Raw genomic sequence first — 22,306 nt, 5'->3', positions numbered from 1 at the left:
AATAGCTGAAGACAACAAAATTATACTCGATATTTTGCTTTGAAAAATTAATGATTTTTTTTAAAGATTTAGATTAAATTTATTTATTTAGGACAAAAACATAGTTTTTAGCTTTACATATTACATTAATAATAATATTAATAATAATAATAATAATTAAAGTTTATTAACAAAAATAACAATCACTTTATCTACAACATAAGATAAAATAGATTTCTCTGGATCATGTCTAGTCTGCCTAACTAGGTACAACCTGTTTTAAGGCAGACATTTTTACATTGCATTACATATTTTATTAGTACGAAATATTTCCAATCAGCAAAAGTGCTGGTATGAAGAGACATGTCTCACGGGCTGTACAAATTGTTTTATTTGGCTGTTTTTTTTAAGGAAGTGTATGTTATGTATATTTATTAGATTGTAAGAAAGTGAATCGTAGAAATATGATAAAAATACAATGAAGAACCCTTTTTTGCCTGGTCATAAATAAAACTTCATTTTCTCCAATTTTACCGCAGGATCCCCAGTATTTTTTTTATTTCCAAATAGTGATTTTAGATGTATTGAACGCAAAAATATTATGTATACGAAATAATAATTTGTATTTATTTTTTTATTTTACTTTTGCACCACAACAGGCCAGGAGGCCCAATTAAAGTGGTGAATTACATCACAGAACACCCAGGCTTGAGAAAAATCACATTTAATTTTTGTGTTCTCACCGGGAATCGAACCCGGAACCTTCCGTCTGTGAGTCAAGCGTCTTGACCACTACACCACGGAGGCCGCCAAATGATTCATAATGACGCATGACGTTTTGATGCGAATAATCATTAATTTCTGTCTTTGATAATCTTATTTTTAGAGGTGGGGGTCAGCGCTTTGCAAGCTCCTGACGTCACTCCGACCTGTGAAGATCTGTTGTGACGGCTTTCCTTGAATAGTTCTCGCCCTCTAAGCCAGGTCTATAAGGAGCCTGGCTGCTGTGTGGAAGGCGAGAGTTTACATTTCGATAAAACTCCCCCTCCAAACCCAAATCCGTAAAGTTTTGGGCTATTCGGTAGGGGGCGAGCTTTTTAACATTCTCAGGTTTAACCAGTGATTCCCCGAGGATGAGGCTCCTTTTACAATATAAAGCATCACATTCACATATAATGTGTATAGGTATTTCCTTATATACACTGCAGAACCAATTTCTAGAAGTTTCGAATTGATTCTTTCTAGCAGGGTGTTTGTTCAATCTGCAGTGCCCTGGGCGGGCGCTAGTGATAACCTTCACTTGATTTCGGCTGAGCTTTATTAGGTCAAAAGCACAACTTTGCATCTGTCTTTGATTTACAAATTAATTCATGTGTACATAATTGGAATGGAATCAACAGGTTGTTTTATGAACATTTTTTAAGGTCACGTCATGTTATGTACCGTATGGGTAGCATGGTCATCACGTGCTTTTCAATGTATGTTTTTGATTGATCAATTACGCGGGTAATTCATGTACTTTCAAAATGTTTTACGTTAGTAATAAAGACAAACTTGTAGAATTTAGTATCACATTAAACAATATAAAAATTATGTATGAAAGATATTTTTTTTAGTATTACGAATAATTTGAATTTTTCCTCAACAAGTTCTGAAAACAACGTTGTTCTCAGATATGATATATTTTTTTGGTTTTTTTTTCAAATTTATTTATTTAATCCAATATAAAATAAAAATACATAGTTTATAAAAATTTATAATAAAGTATGTTTATACACCAGGTTCATTCAATATAATTTTATTTTTACATATGGATGTAACCACTCTACTGGCCCACAGGCACGTTTCGGAGTGTCAGGGTATTATTTATTTTATACATAACTGTACATACTTTCACATCAATAATTGTGTGTGCAAATTCAAAAGAAATAAAAAAAAAAACTAAAACATACCTACATCAATAAAACGAAAAAAAACTTTCAAGAATCTAAAATTATATTCTTAAATATGACACATATTCCCAAGCTTTCTGTTTAGTCTTTTCAGCAATCCATTTATGGACTCGAGGTTTAAAAGAAATATTTTTAATTTTGTTCACCTATATGTTCTTGTTTCAAAAGTTGTATAGCTTAGGGGCCAGAAAAGTATAATGCCTTTGTCCGTGATTTGTTTTTTTCTTTGGGAGCATAAGTATTGTTTTTTGTCTTTGCCTAGTGTCGTTAATTTATTGTCCGTCATTATGTCTGTCAGGATTTTGATGAAAATGTCTTAAAATTGTCCTTATGTATATTTGTCTTATGTCTAGTACTAGAAATTCTGTAAAAAGTCTGTCTGTAGAGTATTGGTAAGGCTTTTTGTTGATATGACGAAACATTATTATTTACCTTATACCTATGTACTTAATGTAACAAAAATGGTCAAGATATGATGCGATTGGTGTACCAATGCCGTGCCCTATGCACCATTAGGTGCGGAAAAGGAATGATGATGATATATTCACTGTAAATTGAGTAATACAAACATGGAAAATTATTCTTATATGATTTTTAAAATGCGTACCACAAGTATGTATAAAAATCAAGGTTGCTTTTGTTAATGAAATCACAGAATATGTTTCTATGCACTGAATAGATTAATTCATTTATGTTTCTGTGTATAAAATATGCATATAATTTTTTTTGAAAACCTGCGTATTTGTAATTTGTGTTTTTGTTCTTCTCTGGGTTCATTGGCAAGTGGATTGGCTAGATTAACTGTATCGTCAGCATATTGTATGTTATTAAGAATCTTTTCATTGATTAATTCTATCTCAATTTCTAAAAGTTTGGCTTCAAATATTTTTTCCGAATAAAATTGAAGAACATAGGGGAAACCAACATTCTCGTCAGAATTCTCTCTTTATTCCTAACTCTTCAGAGATTTGCCGTTCAACTCGAACTGCAACTTTTTGCTGCCAGCGAAGATTGGCAATTATTCAATTCCTTATCATAAATTCGAATCATCTTATCGTGTTCTACTTTATCGAATGTCTTCTTAAAGTCGATAAAGCATTATGCATTGTGGTTGACATCTCATCTTTTAATCAAGATTTAGACACCAACAATGCTTTAATAGTTCCGAGGCCGCGGCCGCTTCTAAATCCATATTGGGATTATTATTATCCGTATTCACCCAATTTCTATTCAACCATCCCGTAGATTATTCTACGAATAATTCGATGAAAAAAATTAGCTTAACATGATTTAATAACCGTTTGAACATTTATTTAGTAGACATTAACTCCTAATTTCTTTGACAACTCTTGATACAATACTTGATACATAATATTACATTTTAAAATTTTTATGTTGTATTTTTTTGTATTTAAAGGGACATTTTGACATCTGATTTGGAAAGTAAAATTGGTTTGAATTGCTGAATTTCAATTCCAAAAATATTTATCTTCACTATGCGAAGAATAATTATTATACGAATGAAAGTGATGCCAATGCCACAATAAATTTGTTTAACTATATAAGAAAGAGCACAAAAATCTTTATTATAAGGAAGACAGAGACGCTGTTTGGTGGCCGCTGTTTGTGTGAAAGAGACAAAAACAAAATGAGAAATTCGTTCAATTAGTTAGTTATTGGCAGTAAGCGGGAGTGCACGCTTGTTTTATGACCAGCGTACTTATGATTTATAATTTATTTTGCTAAAACAGACCCTAATTCTATTACAATTTTTATAAATTATGGAAAAGGATTTTTTAAACCGTATGTTACATTGTTTTTTTTCGTATGTCTGAACTTCAAAATATGCTGTCTTTTTTTTGAAGTAACAAGATGTTACATCACCTCGTGTGAAGGAATTTTGGAGCACAGCTTTTTAAGAGTTAACAAAGGTATTTTTTTTTATTGTTTCTACACACCACATTAGAGGTAAACAACAGTAAAGCCATTATACAACTGTTTCTCTCCGACCATATTCAATAAAAATATTTTCATTTATGGTCATAGCAACCGTAAGTTTGAAGAAAATTTTAAACTTGACCCTTCCAACTCCAAACCCTTCATGTGATACCAAAGTGCTGCTAGTTTACCTCCAACAAGCTAAGGTGGCTACCTTAGTAATATGCCAAATATTCTATCAGAGAAGCTTGATACAGGGTGGATCCTTTCTTTACTGTTTATGTTTAAATACACTAAACTGTATTACAAAGATACCAGTCTCGAAAACGTGCCAAAAGCAATGAAACCGGTCATTCGTATTTCCAAATTTGTGGGCCCGTCACCCGTATCACCTGTTTTTAATTTCATCAATAAATGAATACTTTTCATTTTAGTTTTCATTACTAATTGAAAATGTAATTTTAAAATATCGATTTATGATCCTAGTCTGGATGGTTGAAAAATCTATAGGGTGGATGCTTGAAAATTTTCCATTTGAATTGTTGCACAAGTTTTTGTGTTATGCCAGCCGTGAGGCCTGGCATTATCGTAAGTGGAAAACATTCAATCGTCCACCCTATAGTCCAGACTTGGCTCCTTTAGATTACTATATTTTTTAAAAACTCGGTAGGCAGTAGAAAAAAAAGTACGTTTTACATAAGTAGGTGGTAAATCTTACCAAACAGTTTCCTACACTCGTCACATTGGTTTGAATCACTATGTTGTTGACTACAAGTCATTGTTGAAATAATCTAAGCCACATTAATTATCCAAATAAATTCTAAATTTATATAATATATTACAAGCCAAGTATTGAATACCTGAAGTGACCTGGATAAAAGCCGATAACTTTGTTTACAATCATAAGAGAATAAAGTCTTTTTTAAAAAACTTATTTGTAAATCAAATCTACGCGACTATCTTTTGTTAAATATGCTTTTAAAACATCATCGTAAAAACTGCCAGAACGCTTTAAATCCAAAATGTATGCAAAATAGTATGCTTAAAAAACGATATAAACGATTTGTATGTACACGCCCAGTTAGCCGGTCAAACTCTTCATAATATTTAACACTGAATTTACGAATAACATTTTTAAAACAATTGTATCAAATTTAATTTAGGAATGCATCTTTTTTTGCTAATAAAAATATTTTGTTCATAAACGATAACCGAAAAAACGCGTTGTTTCTTAAAACGATTAAACACACATTTCCGTCACTATCACAAAGCTGCATTTCATTTTTTTCATTAATAAATAAAGATAGACTTTATTCTCAAATGTAAAAAAAAAACTAATTAGAGGTTTTTTATCTGACATTAAATCTTTGACTGTCTTTTATTAAATAATAATTGAAAAAACGCTAGATGTCAGTAACGTGTTCGTTTTATTGTTCTTAAACAATTTCTTTCATAAGCACTGCCTAAAAACTAACTCATACACGCGTAATTACTACTGAAAAATAACCCACACACACACGTATTGAACATATATACAACAACGAATACATGAAAAAAATAGGCATTTTTAGTTCGTGCCTTTGCAATTAGCGGCGCGTCGATCGGAACGAAACACGACTTAACCGAAATACATTTGGCGAATTTTTTAAATTTTACAAATAGTACATCGTATATTTTATATTCTTTTTTGTTATTGTTTTAATAAGATTCTAGTAGAGTAGGCACTGCTTATGTGCTTATATGGAACGCACGCCACTGCGAAATGGGTACTACTTTCTGGACGACCCTCGTATATAATGCCATCTCTAAAACATCGTCATTCGTCGCGATGGCGATGCCGCCATTTTGAGATCGTTGCTACAAATAATTTGCTGTGACAAGTTCATGTGTATTGTTGTTGGGTTTTTGAAGGCGGGAGGGAAAATATATCTGAGGTCTTCATTCTTTTGTTTTTAGTCAAACTTTAATTTTAGTTTAACTATTAATTTTCTTCATTATTTTTTGGTATGTGTATTTTTGTACATACACAAATCTGGATTTCTCCCGAGGGGGAGTAGGTATATATTTTTTTTATCAATATTCCTACAGAGATGAGGTAGAAGCCAGGTCATAAGCCCTGTAAACGCTCGAATATCGATAATCCTGAATTTGAAAAAAATCTACCTCATCTCTGTAGGAATATTGATAAAAAAAAAAAATAAAAAAAAAAAAAATTCTACTGATGTTTGTGTTTTTTTACAATTTTATACAATGTTATAACATAAAAACTAAATTGATTATATTGGATTCTTGAAAACTTTTATAAATTATAAAAAAATAATAAGTGAAATATATATCTTTGAGATATAAGAAAAATATATATTTAAGGTACAAGTGAAATAGTCTTATAAAATAGATTTTAAATATGCCAATGTGTCGAAGTGACAGGGTTTAACAATCACGCTGTATATAAGACAAAAAATTTCACACGAACAAAATATATTTATTATTATACTTGTATTATTAATATTGTAAAAAACTGAAGCGTAATAATTAATCGGTCTCAAGAAAACACATTTTTTACCTCCGCGTTTTCATGTCAAAAGGTATATTTCCAAATATTTTAGAATATTTTACACGATAAGAAATAAGAGATTATACTTTTTGTTGTTGATGTTTTTATTGAATTCACAAAAAAACCTTAATTTTATACGTATATAAAGCAATCCTAATATTTGGTCCACCAGTTTAGATTGACTCAAGATATCACAAGATTCTGGTTATAATTTTATAACCAAATTGGCAATAAGGTATTTATGAGTAACTTTTCTACCGAACAAATAATTAATAAAAATATTTTTTTGTCCAAATGCAGATTGATTATGAGGTTGAATGTTTGTCCATTCCTAACCAAAGACCTCCTCCATTCGTCTCCATGTCGCCTTGTCCTGTGCAGACTGCATCCAGGTCCTACCTATCAACATGCCGATCTAGGTTATCTCTTCACCTTAGTTGTGGCCGATCTGTGCTTCTTTTTGCTGTTTCAGGTCTACAAGTCTACAGGCTTTTTGCCGATTTCTCGTCCGAGTGGGCCACGTGGCCTGCCCATTGCCATCTAGGCTCACAGGGTGATGATGTCAGAGACTTTTGTTCGTCTTCTCGCGTTTTTATTTCTGACTCTCTGATCTGATAGTGACCGATACTTGAGAAATGCTGCTCGTCTTAAAGAGAGTAGGCAGAATGGTTGGTAAATTCAATTTTGTGTATTGTCCAGGGAGCTCAACGTCTCTGTCTATGAACTGAATTAATGTGTTGTGCCATTCTTTTCCATCAAAAGGAAGTAGCGTTGGTAAGCCGTCGTGTTGAAATTGTCAAACGTAGTACCGACCTTCTAACAATCCTTTTAATGTGACTCGATTAAAATGATGTAGGTTTAAACCTTTAAATAAGCAGTGCTAAATGTATGATAATGGGATTTATCTTATGGTTACTTATATGAAGGGAGTCAGAGTGAGGAAGTTAAAAAATAATGATAAAACAATACCTTAATGTTACATATATTTATTTTTTTGGACATAGGCTATTATGACACAAGTAAATACAGTTTTTGCTACTATTCTTGTTCACAATACGTTCATGAGGATGAATGCCGATATCCGACAAAAGCCCTCCATATAATTTGTCAAATTCACAGTGAAAGTAGTAGAATTTTTTTAGATTAAAATTGCGATATACGAAATTGAAAATTTTGAAAAAGCAACTCGATTTTTGTCAAAAAATGTTGCTTTTTTGTATGAGCGAAACCGATAGGAAGACGCATGATTTTTAAAACGGTTTCGGATATGAGGAGGAAGTATTTTCACTCTCTCTTTTTTGATCTCACAAGCTTGTCATTAATATAGCTTCCTTAATATTTTGTTATTTGTTTTATTTTTATTGTATTTTGTTAAAACGCTCTAGCGGACTTTTGCGTCATGGAAAATATACTCGTGCATGATAGATTTAAACTTTAAACTTCATTGTGACGGTTAGTTTAAAGAAAATAAACACAGAAATACAAATGAAAACAGAATGTTACAAATAATAGCATTAAAACAATAAAAAAATCCAAACAAAGTGGCTAATTGACCCAATAAATTATTTTGCCATTAGTAAAAGTATTTCTTTCAACTTTGATATTGAATAGCCAAATATATCAATATGGCTGAATTTATTGCTAAGTTTATGTATTCTTAGAATATGCTAGTGAATATAATAATTAGTAATATATTTATTTATAAAAAATAGTGCTGCTTGTGTTTGTCGCGTACGAGTTTTAGTCATGCAAAAGAGCTAAAACACTATGATTATACAAACTAAATGTACATGTGGTATACTGATTTTTTTCTTAATTATGATTACTTCAATATTTAAAATTAGATGTTTTTTATTTAATGAATGTTTTTTTTTCCAGAAAATGTTTTTCAAGATTTTGGTTTTACTGATGCTGGCTGCTACGAGCCAAGCACAGGTGTATTCCGTGGGAGCTTGTCCAAGTAATGTCTCTGCGATGGCTGATTTCAATATGACTCGGGTTTGGAATAAGATTTTTTATATTAACCACTAATCTCTAATATCTGTCACCAATTTTAAAAATCCGCCTCAACAAAATTAACATTTTAGGTACTTAATTCGTGGTAATCCTTTGGATAATTAAAATTAATACGAAAACACGTTGTTTTTAACGACACAATATTTATTTGATTGATGAATCTGTCGTCTCAGGTTCGATTCTTGACAGTTGTTTAAAACATTCACCTGTTTTTTCCGATTACAGATCTACTCTTTTTTTTTTTTTAAAAATGTTACCACCGGTTTTCGTATGACGCTAAAAGAATATTCAAGAAATATTTTTAAATTTAAAAAAAAATATTTAACCCTTGGAGTGTTGAGGTGATTTTTCACAAAAATAACGCTGTATAAATCAGCCAGAATAATCACACCAGAATGCCTATGGGTTATAATAAGACTCACCACTTACCTGCAAAGCGGAGGATGTATGCCGTATAGGCATTAAAAAAATACGAGGAAGAACGGACAAGAAGATTAATAAACTGAGCGTAAGAATGCTAGGAATCTATGACAGGATAGACGCGTGTGGCGTTCCATCCTCTTTGTTTACCTTTATGGGGAAAATCCGTGATGGTAATAGTAGAAGCTACATAGTGAAAGTCAATTTAATCAATAAAATAAAACGGACTGATTTTAACTTTATCATTGTGAATAATGAAACTTAACATTGAGAAAAAAATATCAGACACTTCTGCATATAATTCATCCCCTCAGATATGAAGATGAAAATTGAGTGAAGAAAGCCCGTATTTGCGTACTGTGGTTGAGGTCCCGTGTTCGATTCCTGGCTGAAGATGATGGAAAATATCGCTTTTGATGATGGTTCTACACTTTAATATTTCATTGCTTTCGGACTGGTATCTAAAGTAGAAGACAGATAACCTTACCTTTCATGTAATAAAATTATCTAGATAAACTGTCCTATGCACCACTGGCTGCAGATACGAAATTTTTGATGATGATTTTAGCAACAATTTATTTATGTTTTTGACAGTTCTATGGCCAATGGTTTGAACAAGCAAAGTATCCCAATGCACAAGAAACAAATGGGAAGTGTGTTATCGCAATGTACCTTACTGGATCAGATAACAACTCTCTAAACCTAACTATTAGCCTCCTTGACCCCACGTAAGTTACAAAATAATTTTAAATACGTTTTTTTTTTCATTTGTTTATTCGATAAAAACTTTATGTTCGAAGTAGGTACAGTTGTAGGGTTTATGATAATGGAGCAACATCTTCCGACCAACCAAATAACTGATAAATGTTTAACACGCACCGTACAAGTGTTCAAGTAAAGACATTAACTGCTAAAATGCTGTACCAAAAAAAAAAATGTATGCAGTGTTGTGTGAAAGGGTGCGCGTGAATTGATTAGAGGTTAAATGAGAAAGATATATTATAATGAAAGTTATTTATTGAGTAGATACACACGAGTTACATCCTTACAATTTTTGTATGAAGGAATTTACAATAGCGATCACTGGGCGGATAGCTGTGGTGAGCGGCACGTAATGTCAAGACAAAATGTGAAATGTTCTTCCAGTGCATGAGGTTAAATATCTTGTCCGAGTTGACGTTGCAGCGGATAACGCGTTGCGGATCAAAGCGGGTTTCGGCTCTGCCAACCACACGATTTTTGGTGTTGCTCTCCACACTGTAAAATCGTATTACATCATCAAAAGACAGAATATTCTGAAATTTAGACATTTAAAAAAAGACCGCGGAGACATACTGCCAAATAATTAGTTTTCCATAATTTATGAAAAACATGATGTTATTTATGCCGGTTATAGCAGAATAAATTAAAAATCATAAATCCACCGGTTTTTTCACTCCGTCGCTTTTGTTTCTTTCACACAAATACCGGCCATAGAAATGCGCCCTTGATTTCCTTGTTATGAGTTATATTATTGTACTCTGTCTTATACTATTGTCACCACTTTAACTCATATAATTATTCTTCGCAAAGCAAGTATAAATATTTTTTGCATGAAAATCCTTGAATTCCATATTTTACTTTTTAAAATTGGTGTGAAAATGTTCATTTGAAGATTACAGAAAATGTAACTTTAAAATTTTAATAAATAAGAGAGATAAATCAAGTCTTGTATCCCATGTAGATTCGTGTTTTACCATAGCCACACAAGAGAACAAAAATATTATAATATACATTAACGACATAATATACAGTGACATAATGGGAAAAAAAACAATCTATGCGGACGACTTAGGAATTTTATATGAAAACAAAAATGACATTGAAACGACTAAAACCATCAACAATGACGTGCAAAAACTATTAGAATGGACAAACAAAAACTTCTTAACACTAAATGCCAAGAAATGCAATATAATACATTTCGAAACACAAAAGAAGAACCATAACATGAACATAAAAATAAACAACGAAACTCTTAAAGAACTAGAACATGTGACTTACCTAGGACTTACAATGGACAGACAATTAAAATGGACAAAACACATAGACGGACTCACTAAAGTAATGGCATCACTACATAGCCTCTTCTACAAAATTAAAGATTTTATATCAAGAAAAGAAAAAATTATGATGTACGAAGCCTATGTCAAAAGTAAATTGAGTTACATGATTGCCTTCTGGGGAACTGGTAACAAGACAGACATAACAATAATACAAAGACAACAAAATAAAATTCTTAAACTAACATACAACCTACCCTACCTGACCTCTACGACTGAACTGTACAAAAAAACACACCAGTTTGACATAAACTACTTGACTAAAATTGAGACCTTAAAAATTGTGCACAAAATAACACTGGGAAACATACAAGACGACGACATAATATTAGTCAAAAATGCTGACATACATAAATATAACACCAGACAACAAAAACACTATCATATTGAAAAAGCAAAGACAAACACAGGACAGTCAAAAATACTACATAATGGACTTAAACACTACAACGACCTACCTTACTACTTGAAAACTTTTAATGGAGACAAATTTAAAATCAATCTGAAAAAGCACATGATGACTGAACTAACTAGACTAGACGAGACATAAAATGACTAGACAATATTAAATTTCTAATGTAACCCTAACGGGTTTTTTTAAATTGTAAATAAATAAAAAAAAAAAAAAAAAAACAATGATAACAGCGAATGAACGAGTAGGAATCAGGAAATTCAAACAAGTTTATTTAATATTTGAGGTTCTTTAGATGAATAATAATGTTCAAGACGTTTCTTGAAACAAATTGAGTATAAAGCGACTTTTACGAAGAGATGTAGGTCATTACAAAGCTGAAGAATTTGGACAGCCAAACACGGAGCGTACTTTTCTGGGTCGTTTTGGGTTTCGTCGTTATCTTTAGACCTATATAAAATTTATTTACTGGCATAATATTGTTTCTTTTTCCCACATACTGGCGTACCTTTCAACTATTAACCCCTTGCCGCATACAGCGCCATACCTGGCTTGAAATATAACAGTGAATATGTATTTTTTCTTTATTCTCAAGAAAGCCATCGCGTAAGAATGTTCATTTATTTATTTTTTCAATATGAACATATGCAAGTTAACATTTAATGGCGGGCATATTGCCTTAAAGTAATTTCTTCCTACCTACCCAAACCGTTTATCTTGAGAAAATTACAAGTACACGGACATTTTCTAACTGATCATAATTTAGAATCTTATAATTAAGTACAAAAAAATTATAGAAAATTAATTTAAAAAATTCACTTTACTTTGAAGAGAATAGAAAATAGGTAATGGGAAGGAAAGAAAAAGGGAACAACTCAAACATTTAGATATTGACGTTTCAAGATTGATTTAAATAGAAATAAAAAGGGTCTCTAACATAAATCTTAGTTTATTTTACTTCACAATTACTTGTAATGCAAAAAAAATAAGATTTTAAATTTTTTTCCTAGATCACTCTGTCTTCTCCATAAAACAGTTTTTTCTAAACAGGAAATAAAGCGGTAAGGGGTCAATGAAAACAATGAATAATATTAAGCAGGTAATTCATAAGCCTTTTATTTTAGCATTCCTGGGCCATCAAAGTCTATTACCGGAACAATAACACGCCTTGGAACTGACGGTCGTCTGACGATCAAATATGATGGGATGCCATTTTCTGTACCATACTGGATTCTTGATACTGATTATACTCGATATGCCCTCATATATTCTTGTATCAACCTTGATGTTGGCCATTTCAGTAAGTTAAACTAATTGTAATAAAATGTATATCGATCTTCTAGTTTACCACGAAGACTTCTTGAAATTTCTAATAGAGAAATGATGATAAAACAAGTTTATAAATGATCACCTTAAATCTAACATTGCTGATTTGTACCTGAATTTTATGTACTAAATCGCCTTATTCGCTGGCCAAAACGTTTGGGAATACGTTGGCAAACGTGTAGAGGGGGGTATTTATGGCTGGCAGAGCTGGCTTATGCGCTGGAACATCGCTGGTGCGCGATAGGTGTATTGTCGGTTTTTCAGCATGATGATGGTCGAGGGTGTTCCAGATTTTAAAATTGGCTCGCACGAACAGATACTGAACGACTCACCAGCGTGTGAACAGTTTGGCGATTTCGTTGCCAATGCGTACACCAGCGTACTGACCGTATTGGCCAGCGTACATAGAGCCGTCTTCATATCAACATATCGCATTTGAGCGATAATGATAGCAAAAATCCAAAATGGCCTTTTACACTTAAATACTCCCTCAGACGTTCAGGTCGGTATTAAAACCTTGAATTCGGTTCAGATCAAGAATTCTAAATTAACCTTAGAATGCCTTCCGGCGCCTAATTGTGTCAGTGAGTGTAACAGCCTATCATTGATTTGAGTTCCTGAGCCTGATAAATTGGCGAGGCTGGGACCTGAGACAGCCACAATAGGCCCAGAGCCCTACTGTGGGTTGCTCAAATTCATTGCTTAACCTCAAAATAATAACTAGTTTTTATTTTAATTAAATTATTTTCGTTTATTTAAGAATACGTTTGGGTGTTGTCAAGGAGCCGCTTCATATTCCCTACAGTGACAATGGCACCTTTCGCAACTATGGACAAGATGAAACTAGACCGAAAACTGCTTGTTTCAACTGACCAGAAAAATTGTCCTAGTTTTTCGTAAAAATAACCCAAAATACAGTAGCTGTAAAGTTATGCGTTAAAGCATAAAAAACCATTAATGTGAAATAAAAGAAATATATTGATAAACACATTTTGTTAACAAAACAAATACAATTTTATTGCAAAATCTGTTCTTTACATTCATTATCGAATATTTATATTATATCCTAATACACAAAGAACCTTTTTTTCACGGTGAATACATTATACGCAGTACTGTGTTAATTAAATAAGTATGCTTAAAAAAATAAAAATTCTGAATGGATTTCAATTCTGGTTTTGAAAAAAAAATTTACTTTTCATTCTACCTTATTTTTCCTTAAATATAAAATCATATCAAAATAGTTTAAAAAATCCTAAAATTATTCATTATCACTATCATATATTTACGCCGAGTAAGTAAAATAACGATTTAGGGCATTCATATGGTGCATAGGGCACCGAATTGGTAAACTAATCGCAGCGTATCTTGATCATTTTTGTCACATAAAGGTAAGATGATCAGTCTTACGCTTTAGGTGCCAGTCCAGGGACTATAAAATATTCTAGCATAAAAATGCCTTTTTAAATAAGTATTTCATGTCAACCATGTGGGGAATTGAATCCGAGAGCTCTTGCATGGTAGGCAAATGCGCTAACCACTACACCACAAGGCCGACATATTACTTTAAAATCATAACAAAAACTTTTTTTTTAATCTCGTGAAGATTGCTTTATGATTCAAGACGATCTTAATCGTCTAATTGACTATTGTATTAAAAAATAAACTGTTTTTGAATATTAATAAATATATCTGTGTTACATTCAGAAGGAAAAGAAAAATTCCTAATTCTGATCACAAACTAAACAATAATGTACTAATGAGAAAGCACGAAATTAAAGATCTTGGGATTGTTTAAGACTCGAAACTACTTTTTGAATCGCATATCAATAAAATTTCCTGCAAAGCATTGAGCATGTTAGGTTTCACAATTCGAATGAGGAAACACTTTGATTATCTAGCGCTAATTTTATTATATTATACGTTTGTTAGGAGCCATTTGGAATACGTATCTCAAATATGAATCCCCAATATGCCATGTATATAACAAGAATAGAAAATATTCTGAATAAATTTATAACGTTCCTAAAATACAAAACCAGTGTTTCTTATGTATCAACTCTTGCTGCCTCCACCTACCATGGAATCACTTCTCTATAATACCGCAGAGTGTGTGCGGACCAACTACTGCTCCACAAAATTATGACAGGAATAGTTGATTGTACATAATTACTTAGTTTAATAACAATACATGTGCCAGCCAGAATTTTTAGACGGTACTACCTGTTTCATGTAGCAATAAGTAAAACATCGTATGTTAAAAATGATTTTTTCGTAAGCCTTTTTCAGTGTACAATAAAAAAATTAAAGAAATAGACTACACAAATATCCCTCTGTCAGATTTAAAATTTACACTTAAAATGCATTATGTGACTTAGTAGACAATTGTAATAAGATATATGTACATCTCCCTTCCCCTCCTTATCTCCTCTTCATGCATTTTTGTCCTAATCCCGCCCAATTTACAATTACTTACTGTTCTTTAAAAAAAAAAGTAAATTCGTTGATTATTAAAAAATATAAGCATGAAAATAACATTATATATGCATAAACTTATATGTATTTATATAATATGTAATATATTTTCTATACTAGCTTTGAATACTTTGTGGAAATCTGTTATTGGTTCTGAGTTTATACACTATATCTGGTTGTTTACTTTAAATATGTGTGTTTAACTGTTGGTTTCCCAAATAAAATAAAATAAAATAAAAATCCTAACAAAGATGATTTACCATCACTATTATAATATACATTTACGACAAGTAAGTAAAAGAGCAATGTAGGGCATTCTAATAAAAAGAGTATGATTATATTACTTTTACGCATTGTTAAATTAATGATAAAAGTATTTTAATTTAATTTTTTGATTGTGTTATTTCAAAACTGCGTAAAAACCCGAATAAAGCGGGTTCCGGGTATAAAATTTGATTAGTCCAAAGAAGTAAAGCCTCATACATGTGTCACATATTTTGCGATGAAAAGTGTGCCCCCTTCTCCAACTTACTGTGGAAGGTAAGATAGAGGGCAGGCCAGGTATGGAACGTAAGGGCATCATAACTCAGAAATCATAGTGCCGAATACAGCAGGGCTGATTAGACCAGCCCTCACGTTGCAAAATAAAAATGATCGAAATGTACTGCGATTGGTGTACCAATGCTGTGCCCTATGCACCATTAGGTGCGGAATGGAGATGAATAAGAAGACAATTATTAGTTAAAGCCGACGCACCTATTTTAAAACACCAACGTCGGTGATCACTGTTTTGGGAAGACTAACAAAACCAGAAGCGAAAAGACTATTCGTTTATTCTTTCAAAATTACACTCGTTTACAGATTCATGAACTTATTAAGGCTTTTTAGGCTGTGCCAGTATTAAATCACAACAATAATGGCTTTGAAATATTGTAAAGTAAAAAAAAAAAAAAAAAAATTGTACTTATAAGTCCAAGATAAAATACAAGAAATGGATTAAGAATAATTAATTGTATTTTCAAAATCAATATGGATCTTGGGAATAAATGTTTTCATTCATAAATGTGCACAAGAAATAATAAAAAAAATACGTTGCCAGAAAAACGCGTCGTATTTGGCCTTGGTTGTTGTGACGTCAAGATTTGTTATTATGTTTTAAACTAATTTCAATGGCCAGGAACAAATAAACATGACTCGTGACGTATGAGGGACGTGGCCAATGGAATGACCGTTTTTGCGGGAATTCAAAATTACAAATTCAAAAATATTTTTGTGCTACTAATAATTAAGAAATTTTTATTTTACTGGACGGTTTTTTATAAACTTTTACTAGTTTTATTTTTTAAAATTTTCCTATTGCGTCGAAAAATAAATTAAGAAAACTTTTTCTTATCTAATTCGGAATAGGTCAAGGGAGAGCATATCAATCACCCCCCGAATGAAAGGATGGAAAATTGCAATTGCCTTTCATTTAACTTGTACAATAATTTTGATTAGTATAAACAATACAAAAATATCATTTGTTTCAAATCTCGTCCTAACATGATGATAAACAAAAGCAGAAAGTATGTTTTTACCGAAAAAGATAGACAGAAACCATTCCTTCAAAGGGCATTGCATCTGCACAGAATGAGGGCAGAGTTAAGGGTGCCGCCCATGTTTGGGGTTGAGCAATTAAACCGATAAAATAATTCTTGTCCCCCCAGGCTGAATATGGAAGAGGTAAGTTGCTGGACCCTCAACAAGACCAATACTTCGGTTGCTGCTCATTCATTCTTAGAATTAATTCACTGCAGGTGCAAGGTAAACTGTGGAGTGAGATGCAACAGCAATAAGCGCTATTTTATCACCGAATCAAGCATATGCCGTGAAAAATGAAACGACAAGATGTTTCCTTGTTTTTTTTTTTTTCTCTCTTCTTATTTAAATAAAGGATAGAATAATACACTTTAACTCCTCTACCATTTCATTGGAGCATTAAAGTTAATATCATACTCTGGTCCCAATGCACGCCCTAATAACCGCTACAGCCGCGGCGCGTCGCTACACCAGCGCCGGGCGGCTTTTTTTTTGTTTAAAAAAAGTGATAAATTTTGTTTTTATTTTATTTATTTATTTAATTTTTTATACATAATATTATATGTACATTGGCGGGCTTATTGCCAAATGGCAATTTCTTCCAACCAACCAATAAAATAAAAGTTTTATTTTTATAATTCAAGTTACAGAACATATTCAATAGAAAAAAATATAAAAAAACTAAAGACATATTAAAATAGAAATAATCGTCATAAATAACCTTTAATCAAAACTATTACACAATCGGAAAAAAAGGAAAAAAAGAGGAAAAAGGAAAGAGAAAAGGAAGAAAAGAGGAAAGATTAAGGAAGAGAAATGAGATGTTTCTTCAGACGTGATTTAAACAGAGATAATGTAGTAACATCTTTGATGGTGGATGGGAGATGATTCCACAGTCGAGCCGCATGGACACTATATGAGTTAGAGAAGAAAGAGGAATTGTGGATGGGTATTAAGAGAGTGCCTTGAGAATAAGAACGAAGAGGTAATGTGATTGACAATAGTAGAACTACTTGTTGCTATTTTTAGTTTTATAAATATAAAAAAAAAGAAATGTTATATGGTTTTTGAATTATTCAGGTGGATAACAAAACGTTTTATGTTTTGGTTTTTTACTGTAACAGGTTAAAAAATGGTTACAAAATTAATTATTCGTCATTGGTTTGAACGTAAACGATACTAAACTGACAATGTTTTAAAGCTCAGACTGAGGTGCGGTGGATAGGTTTTTAACCCCCCCCCCTCTTCCAACCCAATAAGCAGGAGGGGGAACATAGCCTACTACATACTACATATAAATTACATTTCCAGAAGTTTAAAGTACAAAAAAATTAAATATATTAAAATGCCTTCAACTTATTATTAATGCTACAAAAAACTGAAGCGTAAAAATTAATCGGTCTCAAGAAAGCACATTGTTTTCTCTGCTTTTTAATGTCAACTGGTTTATTTCTAAATTTTGTGAATTTCGTGGATATTCTGTGCCACAAGAAATAACAAATTTTATTTTTTAATGTTATGTTTTAAATAAATTATAATTTTGAAGCAAGTATACCTACTTAAATAAAAACAACTTTTTCAAACAGTAAAAGCTGATTATAATATTTTTCATTAACGAATAAAGAACATTGGACTTAAGAATTGACAGAAATAACCGTTTTTGTGCCTATAAAAAGCAGCCTAAATAGTTGGCCCACCAGTTAAGCTTGATTAAAAATATTACTAGTCACTGGTTCTGTTTTTCAAATCAAATTGGCAATAAGGTATTTACGAGTATCCACTGAACAAATAATTGCTACAAATATTTTTGTTTAAAAATACAGATTTATTTTTTTCAAGATTTACAATATTTACGCCCCAATTTTTCACGTATGTCAATGTCATATTTGACAAATAACTTGACTCTTTATGTATATTTGATAGCCTATATTTTTTAAAAACACAGTGCCGTTTATAATAAAAAAGGGAAAAAAAGCTGACCTTGTGTGCATAGGAAACCAATCCGTATGAACCGATACCTACACGCTGATTCACATCGTGAAAAAAACATTGATTTTTTATATAAATGAAACCGATAGGAAGACCCTCGGTCTTTAAAATGGTTTCGGGTATGTGAAGGAAGGTAGTTGAACTGACACTTTTTTTCTGATCTCTGAATCTTATCCCTAATATAAGCCAAGGCAAATTAGAATTTTCGAGGGAAAAAATCCCGAGGTTTTAAATCTTGGCATGATTGATTGTTATTGTCTACTGCATAACACACTTTAAGTCCTCGGGGATGGGGGGTCCATTAAGGGTAGAGGGGAGGTTTAAAGGTTTCTTTTCACGGTTTTTTACTAATATCTCAGAAACTATCAGTTCTAGAGAAAAATATTGTGTGCATAAAAAAGATTTTAATGTTTTTCATAGGAGCAATATTTTCGGAGATACATGGCAGACAAAATACAAAAATTTTAAGAAAAATATAATATTGAAAATTTTTCGTCTTAGTGTATGGCTAAATAATACTTTTTAAATTAAATAGTAGATTTTTATAAACATTACAAAAATAATCTCACCTTTTTAAAAAAAAATGGAATTTTAAGTTAAAAATTAGCGTCTGAAGGCATAAAATTCTCACGGAGTTCCTCGTCTCTGGCGGAATTTCGTCTGTACAAGTTCTCTGACATTTGCAGCAGACTAAAGTGCATTTCACCCAGGTTTTTCAACATCCATAACTAGACGCACACACACAAACAACGGTGTACTAGATAGAGTCTGGTGCCGCACAGACTCTAATTGATAGGGGCTCCAGTGTTCCATCGTTACGTTGTATCCACCCCCACTTTGAGGTGCCAGTTGGTAACCACTGCTGTACTTGCAAAAATACTCTAAAAACATGCTGTTGGGCAGAGCCTTTCGTAGGTGGCAGTGACGGAAGATCACGTTCTTCCTCGTTAACAGAGTTTACCGAACGCCTGCGCGTATTCCTATCCATGGCTGTTCAGTTCACCTCCGCGAGCTTGATAAAGTGCCAAAGACATTTGCTCACCGGCTTGCGACACCTTCTTTAGCGTTCATAAGGCATTGAAAAATACATCGGCAATGGCTCTAAGACATTTTTATGTCTTAAAAAGTTTGACAATCGTAAAGTAAAAATGAGGTGGTCTTGCACCTACTAAAAAAATGTATAAAAATAATACTTTGTGAGATATTTTTATGTTTCAAGTATGTGTATAAGTCAATAATAATAGTTCGCCACATTATATGTGATAGCGTCGTTGTTTTCAAAACTTTTAAAGGAAAAATTCGAATTAGTCGTGCCATAAAAAAAAACTTATAACATATTATTTAGATATTGTTCAATGTGCTACTAAATTTTACATGTTTGACATCATTATTACCAAAAAACATTATGAAAACACATAAATTATCAACGTCGCGTACGTGACTTAAAAAGATACATTGAATTTAAAGAGCTTGATGACTATACTAACCACGTATGGTTAAGTTATGTTATATCCCGTAGGACATAACATAACTTAACCTTATAAAATGTTTATAAACAATTATGAATAAATTAACCTATTAAAAAATGTTGATTCCACACCAATGATGTAAACATTTATTAATTTGTATATCAAATACAGAAGTTCATGATTGTACAATTAAGAATAACTGCATTAAAACGTCATGCGTCATTATATCTCTTTATTGTTATTTTACATTTATAATATTTCAAGCTCAAACCTGGTTTAAGTCATTTGTTTGCTCGAACGGGAATGAATTACTGAGAATATGGAATAACTGGTGTATGTATTTATAAATGTAAAATGTAAGAAAAATGTAATAAGTGGTATTATGTATAAAGTATTGAAGATATGTATAAACATAAAATGCATGTATAAATAATAATACGAATATGTATACGCAAATTTACTCATATATGTATATATGTTTTCCATCTCCGACATATCAAATCCGTGCGGAGAAATATTCCTATAGATGCAACTAAAAAAAAAATTATTGAAAAAAAAAAGAAGGATGAAGGTTCTGCCTAAACACAGACATTTCCTAGCTTGTCGGAACCTAGAACAATGAACCTATTTGGACTTTCAAACTGTGTCATATAAAAATTAAAAAAAGAATAATTTGGTATATTGTTACCTATAGTTGTTACATGTAACATAGTATGTTGTTCCATGTAACATGATATTAAGGCACAATGCATATTACGCTTTATACTAGTAAATAATATAATAGTACAAAACACTTATAGACATTAAAATAAAGTTCATTGTTCTGGCACCTTTCTAGCACCTAAAGTCTTACCAAATTAAAGTGGAACTCCACAATCGGTATGATTTTTTTTTTTAAACTTTAGGACCATGACAAAGAGAAGAAGGTCTACTTTATCAAATATCGACACAAAGAAAACAGTACTGGTCCCAAGTGGAAGCCTTGAAGTACTCCACTAGATGCTTTTAACTGATACGAGCTGTAACCGAATACTGTCACTAAAATTTTCCTTGATGACAGGTGGCTTTTTACTTTTATCTTTAATGTTATGATTATAAAAAAAAATATGCAAAAATTTAACTAATAAATGCATACAAAAATTATTGTATACCTACCATGACATTAAACACAATTATTAGACCAAGGACCGGATTCAGTCCCCGGGGAGCTGAAAATATTAACATAGTACAACAGAGATGAATAATATTTTAGAGTAGATAATATAGAAGTCTAGCCACTTATACCAGTCAATCACAGGTCATAAATTATGTAAATGCCTCGACTTCTATATCACCTTCTTTAAAATATTCTTCATCTCTATTGTACTATGTTAATATTTCGTGGGTACACTGGCAAAAAACGTTAACTCGAAAATGTGCGGATTTGACTTAAAGTTTTGTAAAGTTTTTAACGCTCTACTAACTGGCAAAACACACAAAGTCATATTGAATTTCATATATCTGTAATTGAAAAATTAAATTTTAGTCGAATATCCGGTATTATATTCAGGCAAATAACAAAATGTTTCATCATCATCATTCCATTTCCGCACCTAATGGTGCATAGGGCACTAAATTGGTACATCAATTGCAGCGTATCATGAAGGTAAGATGATCAGTCTTACGCTTAAGGTACCAGTTCAGGGACTATGAAAATATTCTAGTGAGAAAGCAGCCTTTTAAATAAATATTTCAAATCAACCTTGTTGGGAATCGAACCCAAAACAGAAAAATTAAAACATGTTCTTTAAAGAGCACTTAACATCTTACTGTATTAAAGATTAAAATTGAACAAAACTTAAATTCTTGAATTCTCAAAACAGGAATTTGAGGCTTAAAGTTTTTTGCCAGTATACCCACGATTTGTAAATCTAGTGGAGCTGTAGCTCCCTAGGAAGTTGAATCCAGCCCTTGTCTACAAAAATTTGGACAAACAAAAAAAGAAAAGATAAATCCACCTGGTCCATAAAGAGTAGAAATTGATTTTTTTTATTTATTCAGGCTTTGCCTAGTATGAAGGTGGAATAATTCAATTAGAAGAATCTCACCCGCATAAA

At 31.9% G+C, this 22,306-nt stretch overlaps 1 protein-coding gene across 1 annotated transcript; it reads left to right on the top strand.

Annotated features, from left to right (window-relative positions):
- Positions 1–7,058: 7,058 nt before the first annotated feature.
- On the top strand, positions 7,059–13,868 carry LOC148285664 (apolipoprotein D-like). Its single transcript, XM_088240221.1, has 5 exons — positions 7,059–7,091; positions 8,302–8,421; positions 9,454–9,587; positions 12,498–12,673; positions 13,460–13,868. Exons 1-5 carry the CDS (start codon positions 7,059–7,061, stop codon positions 13,597–13,599), a joined length of 603 nt encoding a protein of 200 aa, XP_088096347.1. The 3' UTR covers positions 13,600–13,868.
- Positions 13,869–22,306: the final 8,438 nt, after the last annotated feature.

Source organism: Micrasema longulum, unplaced genomic scaffold (genome assembly GCF_059751315.1).
Source record: "Micrasema longulum isolate JH-2025_06_02 unplaced genomic scaffold, ASM5975131v1 h1tg000015l, whole genome shotgun sequence".
In the NCBI taxonomy this organism is placed as follows: Eukaryota; Metazoa; Arthropoda; class Insecta; order Trichoptera; family Brachycentridae; genus Micrasema; species Micrasema longulum.
Note: the sequence above shows the minus strand (reverse complement) of the source record. Positions and strands in the feature narration are given on the sequence as shown.

Bases quoted from the DNA above. Each gene is read 5' to 3' on its own strand.
- LOC148285664 (XM_088240221.1), top strand. From the start codon at position 7,059: ATGCTGCTCGTCTTAAAGAGAGTAGGCAGAATG. The intron at 9,588-12,497 runs GTAAGTTACAAA...CTTTTATTTTAG, and splicing joins ATTAGCCTCCTTGACCCCAC to CATTCCTGGGCCATCAAAGT. The intron at 12,674-13,459 runs GTAAGTTAAACT...CGTTTATTTAAG, and splicing joins CCTTGATGTTGGCCATTTCA to AATACGTTTGGGTGTTGTCA.